The sequence below is a fragment of the Ictalurus punctatus genome, unplaced genomic scaffold (assembly GCF_001660625.3).
Source record: "Ictalurus punctatus breed USDA103 unplaced genomic scaffold, Coco_2.0 Super-Scaffold_100074, whole genome shotgun sequence".
Taxonomy (NCBI): Eukaryota; Metazoa; Chordata; class Actinopteri; order Siluriformes; family Ictaluridae; genus Ictalurus; species Ictalurus punctatus.
The window spans coordinates 351,130-369,127 of NW_026521093.1; the positions used below are offsets into that span (position 1 = coordinate 351,130).

The window sequence follows — 17,998 nt, forward strand, 5'->3', positions numbered from 1 at the left end:
ACCAATGGTAGCAGAGCTGCCATGCAAGGCTCTAACTTGCCATCGGGAGCAACTTGGGGTCCAGTATCTTGCCCAAGGACACTTCGGCATGTGGAGTCATGTGGGCTGGGAATTGAACCGCCAACCCTATGATCAGTGGATTAGTGGACAACCCACTCAACCACCTGAGCCACAGCTGCCATTTTGTTTGTTCCTGTAGCGTGTTTTAATAATGGACATTGTCACAAAGCAGCTGTACAGATATCTGGATATATTATTTCAATGTAAACTTACAAACAACATTTCCATGTCAAGAGTCGAGGGTATGTTCTTTAAAATGTAAATAATAATAATAATAATAATAATAATAATAATAATAATAATAATAATACTGCTGGTAAACAGTTCATAAGCTCCGTGTATTGTTTTTGATATGTCAAAACTAGACAACGCAGGCCAAGAGAGTGACCATCATGCCCAAGGATATTCAGCTGGCCCGGCGTATTCGCGGAGAACGCGTGTAAACCACAACTCCGTCTAATATACACAAAGGCAAGAGCCGCTTCATCGTCTCAGAAAACAGCAAATTTTCTTTCTTGGGCTGTTTGAATATTTAGAACGTGGTACAGAGAGAAGGGGACATGTGTCTAGGAGTGGCACCTTGAGGGTGTTTGTGCATGTATTTGCCAAGGGGAAGGGTGAATTGCAAAAAAACAATGCATGGTAGCGGTGCTATTCCAGCAGGTGGAAGTGATGTCAGGCCAGTAGCAAACATCAGTACATTCTCCAGTGACACTTCTGTTTGGTGTTCTACAAGGACAAACAAAAATAATTATGGAATTTCGAACATAGCTAGAAAAAAATACCCCAAAATGTCTATCACTTACTTTCTTCGGCGGAACACAAATTGAGAACTTTAGAAGAATAACCTGCTTGTTCTTTTTCATACAACAGTAATAGATAATTGAACAATGGATCTACTAGCTTTCAAGCTTCAAAAAGGGCACAAAATATTGTAGCTGTATTCCATTACAACCTGTACATTTACACGGACAGCAATAATCTCATTATTGACCTTATTCTGAATAAACAAACATAGATCGATTAACGGCACACATTATAACGTCTCCACACCACACCGTCCCCTCCAGAGTTTCCCGTATCAACATACAGTTCGTCTTCATTATGGGACCGTATACGGATTTGGGTGTTTCATTTTTAATTTTACAAAAAGCTTCGAGTGCAGTTAATTATGTCATGCTATACATGCTAATAGACTGCTTGAAGCTGTGGGATGCGTCTGAAACTATACTATATATAGTAGGTAATACATGGTTTAGGACGCAGCCGTGCTCTCTTGTTTGCCGTCAAAAGGTTGACACTGCTGTGGCAACATGTGGCAAAAACTCCCACAGGACGTTAATACTGTGATTAAAGTGTGTACATGTCTATCAATACGTTTACATGGTGACTACATCAATGTCACATGACCACCTGCACCTGAATCATGTTTCTGTTAAGGAGCACGCTTATAATATAGCCACTGTCTGCACGGCTTCCTTGTCTTACGTTTGTCTTACATAGTTTATGTTTAGTCCTTGCCACAGTGTTTTGCATTAGTCATAGTATCTTATGTGTTTTGTTGGTTTATTAAATAAAACGTTTCAAATCTGCGATTGCTTCCGTACCCATCTTTGAGACGTGACACATGGACTACAATAATCCGATATTAACCCGATTGAGATGATACTCTGATTAAGAATGTAGCATGTAAACAGAGATTATTGATGTCCTTAATCTGATTAAAGTCATACTTGAAGTAAACACAAATAGAAATAAGACGTGGAGTATTCCTGTTTTAGTCGCATTATCGACGTGCGTTACAGACTTTTACACACCTCACTCACACTATTAATGTCGTGTGGGAGTTTTCACCGCATTTTGCGACAGGACACGATCACACATGGCAGTGCACAACCGTTTCACTGCAAACAAGAGAGCACGGCTGCATCCCAAACCGCGTACTTACCTACTGTGAATACTTATGTACATGTGCTTTTTTTTGTTTTTTTATTTTTAATAAATTTGTAAAAGATTTCAAACAAAGTTCTTTCACGTTGTCATTATGGGGTATTGTTTGTAGAATTTTGAGGAAAATAATTAATTAAATCCATTTTGGGATAAGACTGTAACATAACAAAATGTATCAAAAGTGAAGCGCTGTGAATACTTTCCGGATGCACTGTACACCCACTATAAATTACTTTGGGACCAGCTGGTTAAAAGTAAGAAGAGGGAGGCGAGTTTTATGGTCTAGCATCGTCTGTGTCGACAATGAAGGCCATTATGTTTATCGGATCACCAAAAAACTAAATCTTTCCTCCCCTTAAGTTTTTAGGAGGACTAAACCTCAAAGCATACTTGTGAATGAAAATAGAAAACATGCAGGGTAAATCCACAAAAACCGCAGCCAAACTGTGACACGAGGGTAAAATTCCAGAAGAAGGATATTCAATTCAATTCAATTCAATTTTATTTGTATAGTGCTTTTTACAATAGACATTGTCTCAAAGCAGCTTTACAGAAATATCAACATGGTATACAGATATTAAAGGTGCGAATTTATCCCAACTGAGCAAGCCACTGAGTGGCGACGGTGGCAAGGAAAAACTAGCTAAGATCTTTTAAGAGGAAGAAACCTTGAGAGGAACCCGACTCAGAAGGGAACCCATCCTCGTCTGGGTAACAACAGATATTGTGGAAGAGTTCATTATGGATTTATATGAAGTCTGTATGGCGTTAAGAGCAGCCGTAGTCCCAGCAGTCTGGAATTAAAGATTTGAGCTCCATCCAGAGGCAGAAAGGATCTGGATCTCTAGTATCTCCATAAATTCGTGTGGGGCTCGGCGAAAGGAGAGAGGGAGAAAAAAGATAATTATGACTGTGAAGTAGTAGAACAGAATCTAGTCAGGGTAGGCTTGAGTAAACAAATATGTTTTAAGCTTAGACTTAAACACTGAGACTGTGTCTGAGTCCCGAACACTAATAGGAAGACTGTTCCATAACTGTGGGGCTCTATAAGAGAAAGCTCTTCCCCCTGCTGTAGCCTTTACTATTCGAGGTACCGTCAGATAGCCTGCATCTTTTGATCTAAGTAGGCGTGGCGGATCATATAAAACCAATTTAGTGTAACAAATATAAACTTCAGTATAAAACATTACACAACTGTTTGTACAAAACAGAAAAGAACCCAATACACACACACACACACACACACACACACACACACACACACACACACACACCAGAATATATATATTATTAATTTAGGACTATAGTTCAATGCGGTGCTTTTTGTGCATCTATAAAAAATACTATAATATAAATTATATATATATATATATATATTAAACTACAGTCCTAAATGAATAATAAAAACTCACTTTCACTGCACCTTGTGGTTTCTGTTCCTCGCTGTCTTTAGACATTATTTTGCTTGTTTACTTTTGATCATAATGTTTGAATTAGACATTACAGATCTTACTCACGCTACACTCTGTATCAGCGCATCTATACCGCGCGTTATCAGCAACGCGGCCTCATTACTAACACGTCACTTCCAACAGAATTTACACTTCAAGCGCGCAGATACAGCATATAATGACAAACTTAAATTAAACTAAACCTTTTGAGCAGCTTGAATCAGTTTCCCCTGCCCCTTACACACAGTGGAGTATTTTGGATATAAACATAAGTTTGTGCTCGTGCAGCACTGTTTGATCTTCGCGGAGTTTAATATAAAATCCTCCCTGCCTTTCTGATTTTCTTCCTCAGTCACATGACGATTTCTCCTCCGTCTGATAGTGAAGTCTTGCAGACCTGCAGCCCAGCCCCCGAAGGGAGGGGATCATGCTCTGCTTCAGTATGTCACAGTACATTTTGGCATTCATGGTTCCCTTAATGAACTGTTGCTCCCCAGTGCCGGCAGCACTCATGCAGCCCCAGACCATGACACTCCCACCACCATGCTTGACTGTAGGCAAGACACACTTGTCTTTATACTCCTCACCTGGTTGCCGCCACACACGCTTGACACCATCTGAACCAAATAAGTTTATCTTGGTCTCATCAGACCACAGGACATGGTTCCAGTAATCCATGTCCTTAGTCTGCTTGTCTTCAGCAAACTGTTTGTGGGCTTTCTTGTGCATCGTCTTTAGAAGAGACTTCCTTCTGGGACGACAGCCATGCAGACCAATTTGATGCAGTGTGTGGCGTATGGTCTGAGCACTGACAGGCTGACCCCCCACCCCTTCAACCTAGCAGCAATGCTGGCAGCACTCATACGTCTATTTCCCAAAGACAACCTCTGAATATGATGCTGAGCACGTGCACAAAAACTTCTTTGGTCGACCATGACGAGGCCTGTTCTGAGTGGAACCTGTCCTGTTAAACCACTGTATGGTCTTGGCCACCGTGCTGCAGCTCGGTGTCAGGGTCTTGGCAATCTTCTTATAGCCTAGGCCATCTTTATGTAGAGCAACAATTCTTTTTTCAGATCCTCAGAGAGTTCTTTGCCATGAGGTACCATGTTGAACTTCCAGTGACCAGTATGAGGGAGTGTGAGAGCGATGACACCAAATTTAACACACCTGCTACCCAATCACACCTGAGACCTTGTAACACTAACAAGTCACATGACACCGGGGAGGAAAAATGGCTAATTAGGCCCAATTTGGACATTTTCACTTCGGGGTGTACTCACTTTTGTTGCCAGCGGTTTAGACATTAATGGCTGTGTGTTGAGTTATTTTGAGGGGACAGTAAATTTACACTGTTACACAAGCTGTACACTCACTACTTTACATTGTAGCAAAGTGTCATTTCTTCAGTGTTGTCACATGAAAAGATATAATCGAATATTTACGAAACTGTGAGGGGTGTACTTACTTTTGTGAGATACTGCAGAGGGGGAAAGTAAGAGAAAGAAACTGAAAAAAAACTCTGTCTTTCATGCACGTTCTCACCAGCACGCTTCACTGTACTCGTGCATGCACACACACAGAGAGAGAGAGATAGAGAGAGAGATTGCAGTATTCTACTATCCATCCATATGTTACAGTGAGAGCATTCATTTAAACCTGCAATTTGGCATGTAGCCAGAACTACTTTCAGTAAGTAGTCATTCATTCCTTGTCAATTTATATCTCAGAATTACACAATTTATACAATTAAAAATGTCCTTGCCAATCAGATAAAGATCTGCAGTAATATATTTTACGTACATTTTCTGTAATAAGTTTGTTTAAATGTTGCTGAGTTATACTTCAGTAAAATAAAGTGTACAGTACTAAATGAGCAATACTACAGTAAACTTATGAGTGACTATTTAAGCATTAATTAATGTCATTTAATATATTTCACAATATATTTATTAAGTCTTAAAGTGCTTTATATATTACATAAAGAACAATTTTACTGGAATGTTGTAATGCCTTATTAGAGTTGTAAATATATACAAATATTTGTTACCAAATTGCAAAGCCTTATATTCAGCAAGCTTTTTAAAATGTTAATAAAATTCTATAAATAAACTCTTACTCATTTAGGCTGATATTTTTATATAAATTAATTTTTTTTTATATTTCACCTGGGGTTGTTGTTGTAGTTGTTGACCAAGGAGTTGCTAATGTGAATCTCAGCACCATTTATCCGTTCTGAACAGCAGTCCTCTCTGTTAGCGACGATTACACTGCTAATATCATACACCGCCAACAATCCACCCTCCACCATGGGTTATACTGAGGATTTGTGGCAGTACATGAGTCGAAATTCATGTTAGATGCTCTGTTGTCATCGATAGCAAAGTAAGCAGGATAATTGTTAGTGTAAAGAAGATTGTATTGCTATTCCTCCTAAGGCCACATCGACTGGAGGGGAGAAGAGAACATATTTATTCATTCATTTATCTTACACAAAATTTTATTTTCATTAATAGTTTGTTTACATACGCACACACATGCACACGCACGCACACGCGTACACACAGTCAGGGCCAAAAGTCTGAGAGCACTAGTGGAAAATGTTTCTATTTTGCATTTTTTTTTATTTAATTTTAGAATTTTCTTTAGAAATTGTATAATTGACTACATCTTCAGTAAAAAAAAAAAAAGTAGAATCTTTAAAATATTTACAAGAGATTCAGAGTTTCTTAATGTTTACAATTGCAGAATTTTAAAAATTAAATATTCAAAAAATTAAACATTTACTTTCTTTGTTTTAAATATTAATACAATACATTCTAAAACCTATTTATTTCAAAATGTAAAAGAGAAAAAAAATCCAGATTTTCAATGTGGTCTCAGACACGTGTGTGTGTGTGTGTGTTTGTATTTCTGTATTCTACTATACTGTATTCTTACCTTGCTGATGGGTCAGAATCGACTGCAGTGAGAAAATGCATATCCCTGCGCAAAAAATATATACATTATAGGAACATTTGATAGGTTGTTTTTTTAAATCTATAAAGGGTATTGTATTTTTAAATTATGACAATTTACAAGTGATATTAAATCAATCATAGTGTACTATAAAACGAGATTTTTTTAAAAATACTTGAAATCAGAGTTTCAAGTAAAAGGAAAAGCATGGGCCTCTGTGAATTCTCCATTTTCTGCTTAACTAGAAAGATACCAACTTTAGACAATTTACAAGAGCACTCAAAGATTAAAAAGAAAATAGCCAATTGAGGAAGCAATGTACCATTCACCACTTAATAATCAGACTTTAACTGTGCACATCAAATTATATGAAGTGCATCATATAACAAATATATCATTCATTGTGCCAAAATAAAGGCACAGTTTAGAGAGGTTTCTTACCTTCTTCGACATAGATCAGAAAGTCCTCTCTTTGACCCTTTAAACTCTGACCTGTCCACTTGGTGTATCACTAAATGATTATTTAGTTTATTTAAAAGGCAAATGCACTTTGTGTTCTTTAAATGAAAATAAGTTTGACTCAAATGACAGTCTACAGCAAAGTTAAAAAAAAAAAATATGAAGCAAAAAGCTTCCATTTACATTTTATACATACATAAATATATACATATATAATATAGGTATAGGTTTTATCCAGTGAGATAATTGATTTATGAATCAATTAATGTCTGATTCATAAAAACTGTTGTACAAATGTGTGATGCAAAAGCAAAAATGTCAGGCTAAAACTGATGTGATGGATCATCCAGCATTCCCTTTAGTCATCTGATGATGCATTTATTATAGATTCTCTTTCAAACATTGTATAATTTACTTTCAGAGTCAAGAAGTTTTCATTCTTGGCAATGAGACACAGAATCATTAATGTGACAAAACATTAATAACTTCTCCATTTGAACTGTTAAAATGTGCAGATTCATTGTATTTCAATATGAAACTGTTCTCAAAAAATATTAGACACCAGGATAATATTCATCAATAATAGCACCTAATATTCATTAGTATTGAATTTATTAAAACACTGTGCTATTCTATCACACACCTTTGAATCATGTTAATTTAAATACTATAGTTATAGTACCTGTCAGTGCCAACATCCCCACAAGATTTCATAATGTAATGGGTTTACATTAATACTACATGAATTGATCACGCTCACTTTATATAATTCAATCTTGTAATTAGAAACTTGTGTAAATTAAGCTTAGCATAAGCAGTGAAATCGTGTTTTGATGAGAAATTTAATATTTCTTTGTAAACTATAAATCATATTTTTTCTCAAATCTAGTCTACCGCCTGTTCCATGTTTTGTTGAAACATTGTAATTGTAAAGTGACATTGGTTATGAGTAAGGAGCTATATAAATGACACATATTATTATTATTATTATTATTATTATTATTATTATGTATTTATTTATATATTTATTTATTATATATTTTAACTGTTGAAGCATATGTAATTAAATGGTGATTTCAATGGTGGTAACACTATACAGTGCCTTGAATCCAATTTCAGGTGTTTTGGAGTTCTTAATGATCTGTTTTAGGAAAAACAGTATTTTGAATTTTGCATTAGGCTACTCAAAGCAGCTGGAGTGCCAATCTTATTTGCTTCTGCAGGATGTGTTTGAAAAATAACTTAACTAATTCATGTGGCAGCTGCACAATGCATAAAATCATGCAGATACAGGTAAGTATTTCAGTAAGCTTCAGTTAATATTCACACCAAACATCAGAATCTCAGTGATCTTAGTGATGATGGTATGAATGTTGGTGCCAGACGAGCTGGTTTGAGAATTTTAGAGGCTGATCTGGGATTTTCACAGACAGCAATCTCTTGAGTTTACACAGAATGGTGGAGAAAAACAAACACCTTGTTATGAGAGAGGACAGAGGAGAATAGACAGACTGGTTCGAGCTGACAGAAAGGCTATGGTAATGATAATTCTTTACAAGTGTGGGGAGCAGAAAACCCTCTTGCAACAAACAATATGTCTAACCAAATGAGATGGATAAGCTACAACCATATTAGGTTCCACTCCTGTCTGTGAGCCAAGAACAGGAACCTGAGGCTAGAGTGGGCGTGGACTCACTGGAACTGGACAGTTGAAGCATGGAAAAACATTGCCTGATTTGATGAATCTTGATTTCTGTTGTGACATGTAGATGATAGGGTCAGACATTGGCATCAGCAGCATGAACCTGCCTTGTGTCAACAGTCCAGACTGCTGCTGGTGGTATAACGGTGTGTAGAATGTTTTCTTTCTATTATGTGATCCTATGTGAACCTTTGCTTTCAGCATATGGTGTGAACCCCTTTGTCAGAAATAACCGAAACTAAACATTTTCCCTGTTTTTACTGTTGATCAGTCCTGCACATCGGCTTGTAAGAATTTTAGCTCGTTTCTCAGTACAGAACAGCTTCAGCTCTGTAATGTTGGTGATTTTCCTGACATGAACTGCTTGCTTGTGGTCCTTCCACAACATTTCTATTGGATTAAGGTCATGACATTGAATTGGCAAATTCTGAAACTTGAATTTTATTCTCTTTTAACCATACTTTGGTGGAACCTTGTGTGCTTGTGTGCTTAGGGTTGTTGGCCTGCTGCATGACCCACTTTCTCTTGAGATTCAGTTCACAGACAGATGTCCTGAAACTTTCCTTTAGAATTCACTGTTATAATTCAGAATTCATTGTTCCGTCAATTATTGAAAGGTTCTTATAAGTAAGATTCTTATGCTGGAATGTAGAGTTTGCTTTCTCCAAACATAACACTTCTTATTTAAACCAAAAGGTTATATTTTTCCACACAAAACATTTTTCCAAAAGACTTTTCCATGTAATCATTAGCAAACTGCAGATGGGCAGCGATGTTCTTTTTGGAGAGCAGTGGCTTTCTCCTTGTAACACTGTAATTCACTCCATTGTTGTTCAGTGTTCTCCCGATGGTGAACTCATGAACATTAACATTAGCCAATGTGAGAGAGGCCTTATTTTGACGGGTGTGGAAGGCCTCACTGGGACATTTTGTATTAGTTGTGTAAAACATATGCATTGGCTTACATATTGGTAGACATATGCAACTTTAAAATATATACATGTAGGAAACACCTAAGAGACATTTATATGTAACAAGAAAATGTAGGAATGGGATAGGCTGACAAACATCTAGTTATCTAGTTGGTGGTTGTGGCTCGGGTGGTAGAGCAGGTTGTCCAATCGTAGGGTTGGAGGTTCGATTCCTGGCCCACATGACTCAAAGTGTCCTTGGGCAAGACACTGAACCCCAAGTTGCTCCTGATGTCAAGTTAGCACCTTGCATGGCAGCTCTGCTACCATTGGTGTGAGAATGGGTGAATGGGAAACACTGCTAAGGTTAAAAAAGTGCTATATAAGTGCAGACCATTAGTTTTTGTTAATATTCGTGTAGGAAAGTTCCTCATATTCAGAGTTGGGCTAGGCAGGTGCTCATGTTGCTATGATTTAATAAAGCAGCATGTCAGTTACATTTATGTTTTTAAATAATGTCATTCACAGTGCATATACACTATAAAGAAAACAGTCACCCACTATTTATTTAATAGCGCATTGTGCTATTCTGTGTGTCGCATTTTTATTAAATTAAAGAGACCAGATTGGGGCACACGGTGGCTTAGTGCTCAGCACGTTCGCCTCCCACCTCCAGGGTTGGGGGTTTGATTCCCACCACAACCCTGCGTATGCGTAGTTTGCGTGTTCTCCCTGTGCTGCTCCCCCTGTCCAAGGAGGCTGATTGGCATGTCCAAAGTGTCTGTAGTGTATGAATGGGTGTGTGAATGTGTATGTGAGTGTGCCTTGCGATGGACTGGTACCCTGTCCAGGGTGTACCCTGTCCTGTGCCCTATGATCTCTGGGATAGGCTCCAGGTTCTCTGTGACCCTGTATGATAGGAGATATAGAAAATGGAAGGGTCGGTGGGTGGAAACCAGAGTGATATTTCATTATCCTGAGTATCCAGTTACACAAATGGAGAGGTGAGTTTAGATTTGGCTAAATAAATCATACAATCTAGAAACAAATAAGTGGGATATAATCAGTGGTTGATTTTACACACAATCATTCCTGATATTTCTAATAACACTGCTGGTGGTTTGAGTTGAGCACTGACAATCAAATTAAAAGAAGTAGAAGCCAGTATTTAGTGGGTTTTTTTTTTTTTTTACAATGGAGTGACAACAAGAAGTCCTCAGAGATTGCTATAGTGTCCTCCCAGGAATCCATGGCTAATCATAGGCTGAAGTGTTTCAGAGACATTCTGGACACTCTGTGTAATCAGAATTTCTTTATTGAGTCTTAGTTACAGATTATTGAATATGTTGCATGTTAAATAAGATTCTGATATTAACAATGGGAAATGTTGAATTAAGAGAATGGAAAGCTCTGAACTTTAATGAGCCAAATAAGATGGTGTAAAATCATGTAGTTATAAATAAATAAAGGTTGACATATTAGAAAATCCCATAATTGTCACAAATAAATTCATTTAAAGCCCATTAATATTTGGTACTGTGCTGTACTGAGAATCATCATTCTACAAACATTGGAAATTCTCAAGCAGGTAAGTGTTTAAGGGAAGGAACAAAGTTTAAAGTGAACACATTTATGCCAGTGAGTAAAACCTCATTCTTACATGAGCTCGGCACTTTCTGTGTTTTAAACATGATTCCAACCATACAAAAATTCATCATGACTGATTGGCTGGGAGGTGACAAGGATTCTGAGTATTGTTCAATAAAGCTGATGATAATCTGCAGTGAAAACTGTAAAGGTGTACAGATGAATGAGCAGTTCTTACAACCAGGATAATATGAGTGTTTTGTTTTCTACTATATTAACCTAAATTCTCACTATCCCAGAAAAGCTACTGAATGTACTTTATCTACTCAATAATATTTGTGAGAGAAACTTAGCTAGATTTATTGGTAGAATATTGCTAGTTATTGTTTTAAACTCAAACCGAGGTATAACTATGCTAAACCCAGAAATCAAGAGGCATGTTTAATACATCAATCACATAGTACATATAACAGGGTCTGTACAGATGCTTCATAATGAAATTCCAGGATTTTCAAAGACTTTTCAAGCCCTGTTTTTTTGTTTTGTTTTTGTTTTGTTTTGTTTTCAAGGACTATACAAGAGATGTCATTCAAACATATCCTTCATTTCCAAAAAAATATTAATAATAATTGCCTAGTATCAGCCCTTTATGATATATCCTACTCTCTGTGCTCACATGCTGAATTTTAATACAGCCGAATTCCCAATAAATCTGTTCTCATTTACATATTTTTTCTGTTTCTGAAAGCAGGACCTCGCACTCGCCGGGCAGTACTGACCATTTCTCTTCTACGGAAAGTAGCTAAGGTTTGTCTGAAAAGTCGCTAGATATGTCGCTAGGTGCTTAAAAAAATAAATTAAAAAAAGTTGATAAAGGGGTCTGAGAAGTGGACCGAAGCTGACCCTGTTAAAATGAATGAGTGAACAGCAGGAGGAGGAGGGGCTGCAGCAGGGAGTCATATTTTGAGTGAAAGGATTGCATTCATGTTCTTTTGAAAATAAACCCTTTAAAGTGATTGTTATTTTTTATTTATTGACTTTTTATCATTCAAGCACTTTTTAACCACTGTTACATAAAAACAAAATGGCTATTTTCAAGGTTTTCCAGTATTTAAATTTCCAAATGACAAATTCAAGCACCTTGTACAAACCTTGTGGTAATAATTGTTCATAGCTACATTTCCCAAACAAATATACTAAAAAACTTCTAGTACTTCTAATTAATAAACCTATAACATCAGTTAGCTAGTAGTTCCAAGTGCTACAAGGAAAACCTCACACATTTGATGTTTTTTTTTCTTTTTGTTCTTTGAACACTTCTTCTTCTTCTGCTTCCTCTTCTTCTTGTTGTTTCAGATATATTTCTGCCACCTGTAAGTCAGAATGACAAAATTCTTGACTGTAATATCACTCAGGTAAAAGAAATAAATCAATGAATTAATAAATAAGTAACAGTAAACTGATTTTCTGCAAATTTCATGGAACTATTAATAGAGATTTTAGTGTATTTAATACAAATTATATCACACTGCTGTTGCAGTCTGGAATCTGATGGGTCAGAAGGTCTGAAGGCTGCAATTCATATCTCAGGTTTATATTAAATGTGCTCATTGTAATAAGTTATCCTTTCTATGATAGCCAATCATTCACCGAGACTTGTATGGCAAACATTCCACATAATCAAAGTCTAATAATAAACAGATTTGTGCTGTACTACTTTAATAAAAACTTTTAGTTGTTGATATGGTGAAGCTATCTATATGGAGGTGTTTATTTAAAATTTATGGAAAGAGACTCGGGCCACAGATTTCTCCAGATTCTCTGAATGTTTTCATGATATGATGAAAATTGAATGCTGTAGATGATGAGATATTCATAGCCTTCACAATTTTACATTGAGGAGCATTATTCTGAAATTATTCCACAAATTGTAGATGTAGTTTTTCGCAGATTGGTGTACAGAGGCCCATCTTTACTTCTGAAAGACTCCTCCTCTCTAAGATGCTCTTTTTATACCCAATCATGTTTTTGACCTGTTGCCAGTTAACATAATTTGTAGCACAATGTTCCTCCAGCTGTTTCTTTTTAGTAACACTTAGTGTTCCAGCCTTCTGTTGCCCAGTCCAAATTATTGAGACGTGTTGCACCCATAAATTCAAAGTTACCTATTTTTTTCCTTTAAATGCTACATTTCCTCAGTTTACACATTTGATTTGTTTTTTATGTTCTACCGTGAATAACGCATGGATTTATGAGATTGCAAATCATTGCATTCTGTTTTTATTTACATTTTTCACAACGTCCCAACTTTTTTGGAATTGGGGTTGTAGTACTCCCTCCCATTACCCAGGAAAGTGAGATATTGCTGTTTTGGATAATTATTGAGCATCACACCAAAAATTAATTATTTAGGACTGTCACCAAATTTCTGAAGCTAGGCCAAACATCCTAGGACTAGTTGGCAAAAGTTAGTTTAGCATTTTTTGCTATGTGCCAAATTTGGTCATACAAAGGGAGCAGAGCTAAGATCAGATAGCTGTTTATGAGGAACTGTAAGTCTGATCAAGCTGAAATTTGGTATGCTAGATATACAGTATGTGTTAATCTATAATGGATTCTCATGATGACTTAATTACTGAAAAAAAACATGCCTGTCATTGGCCAATCAGATATTGAAAAGTTTCCCATTAAGCTATTGCCACAAAACTTGAATAGAAAGTTCAGGGAAGGACCTCCTAGTATCCGATGCAATCTCGCTCAAATTGGCTACCTGGGGCGTGCTGTTCATGTTCATAAGGGTCAGCGTTAAGTTCAAATAGCTGTTTCTCAGGAACCAAAATTCCAATTGAGCAGAATTTGCTGTGCACTTTCTGCTAATCTGTAACTGAATTACTTCAAAAAAATGTCTGCCTTCTGCCAGTCGGCTTTCAGCAGGTAGGTTACACAACTAGCATTGAGCTACCATCACAAAATGTGATATGCATAAGTATGTTCACATATGGTCTCTTTATTGTTCTATGAATCTTGACAAGAACTGGCCACTGGGGGTGCTATATGCAGGGAGTGTTTGGACCCCACAGATTGCCTCTTATCGCTATATTACTATTATTATTAGCAGTAGAAGTAGTTGTATTATTATTATTATTATTATTATTATTATTATTATTGCAGTAGTAGTAGTAGTAGTGATATTTCCTACCGTTTTTTAAGTTTCATTTTCCACCTCTGGTTCCTTAGTCCAACGGATCTGACGCACTGAAGGCTGGACATTGGCAGATATCATCTATGATGAAAAATTACTATTATTTATTTATTTATTTATTTGTGTATGTATCTACCATACATGTCATAAACACAAACCTTTTGAAGAATTTTGTCCCTCACAGTAGGGTTCATAAGATCCTCACTGCTGTTAAACTTCAATCTCAGAAATTCCCTCTTAGTAACAGGCACTAAAAAAATTAGCAGTGTTGATATTTAGCAGCTGTTGTAAAACTTAATTTGACTTCAAATGTATATGAAATTGTGAACTGGATATAAAGGTGTAACCTGGAACCCCATAGACTTCCACTTCACAGAGCGTGAGAGCCTGGATAACATTGGGAATGATGATGTTCACACGACGACCCCTCATGTTGCAGGTGTAATTTGTAGAGGCACCAGCAGGGATGCTAGAGATAAGGACACATCTGGGGGGGGGGGGGGGGGGGGGGGGGGGGGGGTAATATTGCAGTTTTCTATTACCTATTACAGAAATAATCTGTCTACGGGTATCATCCATGTCCTTGTATAAGTTTTAATTATAGGATTAATGTGTTAAAATGAGTGCATTCATATAAACCTGTGATTTGCCATGTAGCCAGAACTACTGTCAGTACTGTTGTTACAGGAAATTAATATACACCTTCTGACATTCAGATTTGAGAAATCAACAGCACTGTGGTATAAAGCAGTACAATTCATTCCTTGTCAATTTACATGTCAGAATTACACAATTTGTACACTTTAAAATGTCCTTGCCAATCACGTAAGAACTGCAGTAATATATTTTATGTACATTTTCTGTAATAAGTTTCAGTTTAAATGTTTGAGTTATACTTCAGTAAAATAAAGTGTAATGACTATTTAAAAGACTAACTGATGTCATTAAAAATATTTCACAATATATTTCTTAAACATTTTTTTAAAAGACTTCAAATGCTTTATAATTATGTACATTACATTATGAACAATTTTACTGGAATGTTGTAATGCCTTATTAAAGTTGTAAATACATACAAATAATTGTTACCAAATTGCAAAGCCTTATACACAGGAAGCTTTTTGAAATGTTAATAAAACTCTATTAACAAACTGTTACTCTTTTATGCTATTTGTATATTTTTTAAAAATATTTCACCTGGGGTTGTTGTTGCCGTTGTTGACCAAGGAGTTGCCAATGTGAATCTCAGCACCATTTATCCGTTCTGAACAGCAGTCGCCTCTGTTAGTGACGATTACACTGCTAATATCATACACAGCCAACAAATCCACCCTCCACCATGGGTTATTTTCAAAATTTGTGTGTGAACATGAGTAGGAATTCACGTCAGATGCTCTGTTGCCATCAATAGCAAAGTAAGCAGGGTAATAATTATCGAGTACAGAAGATTGTGTTGCTACTCCTCCTAAGGCCACATTGACTGGATGGAAAAAGAAAACACACACATTTATATATATATATATATATATATATATATATATATATATATATATATATATATATATATATACACACACACACATATATAAACAGTGTCGCAGTGGGGTACAAATATCTGAGCACTAATGGAAATATGCAACTATAGTGGAAAATGATTCAATTTTGCATTTTTTTTTTATTTCTTTAATGCAACAATTTTAATTAGAAATTATATTAATGACTATAAAAATGACAGTGAAAAGTAGAATCTTTGAAATACTTTCATCTATTTCTGAGTTTCGTAATATTTAGTATGTCCCCTTTTTGCTTTAATGACTATGAACTCGAGCTGGCATGGACTCCACAAGTTTGTGCAATACCTTATAATACATTTTAGATCACATCCATAGGAGTGTCGTATGAACACATACTTCAATAGTAGAGATTAGGCATTTGTACAATGCAGTTAACATGGTCAATATCACAAATGTATTTAACAATTAGAGACCTAGAAATAGTGCAGAATTGTCAAAATTAAATATTCATAATCTTGATAATCATAATTTTCTTTCTTTATTTTAAACATTTCAGAATTCTAAAACCTGTTTATTTTCAAATTTTCAGTGTGCTCTTAGACATTTGAACCCCACGGTGTGTGTGTACATGTCTGTATATGCATGTATTTATGTCTGTATTTTAGTATAGTCTTACCTTCCTGATGGGTCAGCATCCACTGCAATGAGAAAATGCATATCCCTGTGCAAGAACATGCAATATAAAATTATACATTTGATTATGTGTCTGCGTAGGGAGAGACGCCATAGGAATAACTTTTGATCATTTGTATTTTTACAAAAATCTACAAAAGGTATTTTCATTTGAATTTGTTGTGACAATTAATAAGAGATATTAAATCATGACAACAAACTAACACTTGGTTGTCATTTTTTGTTTGTTTGTTTTATTTCATTATACTTGAAATCAGTTCGATACTTTAAATCAGAGTTTACCTAAAAATAGAAGCATGGGCCTCTGTGAATTCTCCATTTTCTGTTCAAATAGAAAGATAACAACTTTAGATTTACAATACCACTCAATGAAGGAAAGGAAAATAGCCAACTGAGAAAGCAATGTAGCATTCACCACTTAAGAATCAGACTTTTACTGTGTACATCAATTTATATGCAGTGCATCACATAGCAAATATATAATGCATTAAGCCAAATAAAGCTCCTGTTTAGAAAGATTTCTTACCTTGCTTGACACGCTCTTCATCTCTTTGACTCAAGAAACTCTGAGCTGTCCACTTGGTGTATCGCTAAATGAATATGTAGTTTATTTAAAAGGCAAATGCACTTTGTGTTATATAAATGCAAATAAGTTTCCTCAAACGACAGTCTACAGCAAAGTTTTTAAAAAAACACAAAGAAAAAAGCTTCCATTTAAGTTTTATACGTAAGAAATACATAATATAGGTATAGCTTTTATGCAACATGATAATTGATTTATAAAACAATTAATGTCTGATTCATAAAAACTGTATATATGTGTACATATATATACATATATATATATATATATATATATATATATATATATATATATATATATATATACATATATATATATATATATATATATATATATATATATATATATATATATACATATATATATATATATATATATACACATATATATATATATATATATATATATATATATATATATATATATATATAGTAATTGTAAAGCAACCTTGGTTATCAGTTAGGTGATTTTTAAATGACACATTATTTATTATTATAATCATTATTATTATTACTTTTTAAAATATATTTTTTAACTGTTGAAGCATATGTAATTAAATGTTAATGTCAGTATAAAGTGCCTTGAATCCAATTTCATCGGCTTTAGCCTTCCTTAAGACTTTTTTTTAGGAAAATTAGTATTTTGAATAAATTTTGCATTAGTCTACTCAATAGTGTCGTATCTTGTTTGTTTTTCCAGGATACGTTGGAAAAAGAACTAAGCTAATTCATGTGCCAGCAGCACAATTCATAAAATTATGTAGATACAGGTAAGAGCTTCAGTTAGTATTCACATCAAACATTAGAATGGTGAAGAAATATGATCTCATTGATCTCAGTGATAGTGGTATGGTTGTTGGTGCCTGAAAAGCAGGTTTGAGAATTTTTAGAAAATAATCTTCACACACAACAATTGCTTGAGTTAACAC

The 17,998-nt window shown here is 35.4% G+C and overlaps 1 protein-coding gene across 2 annotated transcripts; it reads right to left on the minus strand.

Annotated features, from left to right (window-relative positions):
- Positions 1-10,790: 10,790 nt before the first annotated feature.
- On the minus strand, positions 10,791-17,110 carry LOC108261098 (fucolectin). Of its 2 annotated transcripts, none has more exons than XM_053679222.1 (8): positions 17,014-17,110; positions 16,770-16,809; positions 16,471-16,515; positions 15,478-15,760; positions 14,628-14,749; positions 14,439-14,530; positions 14,278-14,361; positions 10,791-12,449 (listed from the first exon to the last, which is right to left on the minus strand). In XM_053679222.1, exons 1-7 carry the CDS (start codon positions 17,032-17,034, stop codon positions 14,284-14,286), a joined length of 681 nt encoding a protein of 226 aa, XP_053535197.1. In that variant the 5' UTR covers positions 17,035-17,110; the 3' UTR covers positions 10,791-12,449; positions 14,278-14,283. The 2 variants fall into 2 exon arrangements, with proteins under 2 accessions (XP_053535197.1, XP_053535196.1); XM_053679221.1 differs by having other exon boundaries at positions 14,628-14,767; positions 17,014-17,105.
- Positions 17,111-17,998: the final 888 nt, after the last annotated feature.

What these genes read in the sequence shown, in the direction of transcription:
- LOC108261098 (XM_053679221.1), bottom strand. Translation starts at nt 17,034, where the DNA reads ATGAAGAGCGTGTCAAGCAAG. An exon ending in GCCCATGCTTCTATTTTTAG is followed by an intron (nt 16,516 to 16,769) that starts GTAAACTCTGAT and finishes GTTCTTGCACAG; the next exon opens with GGATATGCATTTTCTCATTG. An exon ending in GGAAGTCTATGGGGTTCCAG is followed by an intron (nt 14,531 to 14,627) that starts GTTACACCTTTA and finishes TAATTTTTTTAG; the next exon opens with TGCCTGTTACTAAGAGGGAA.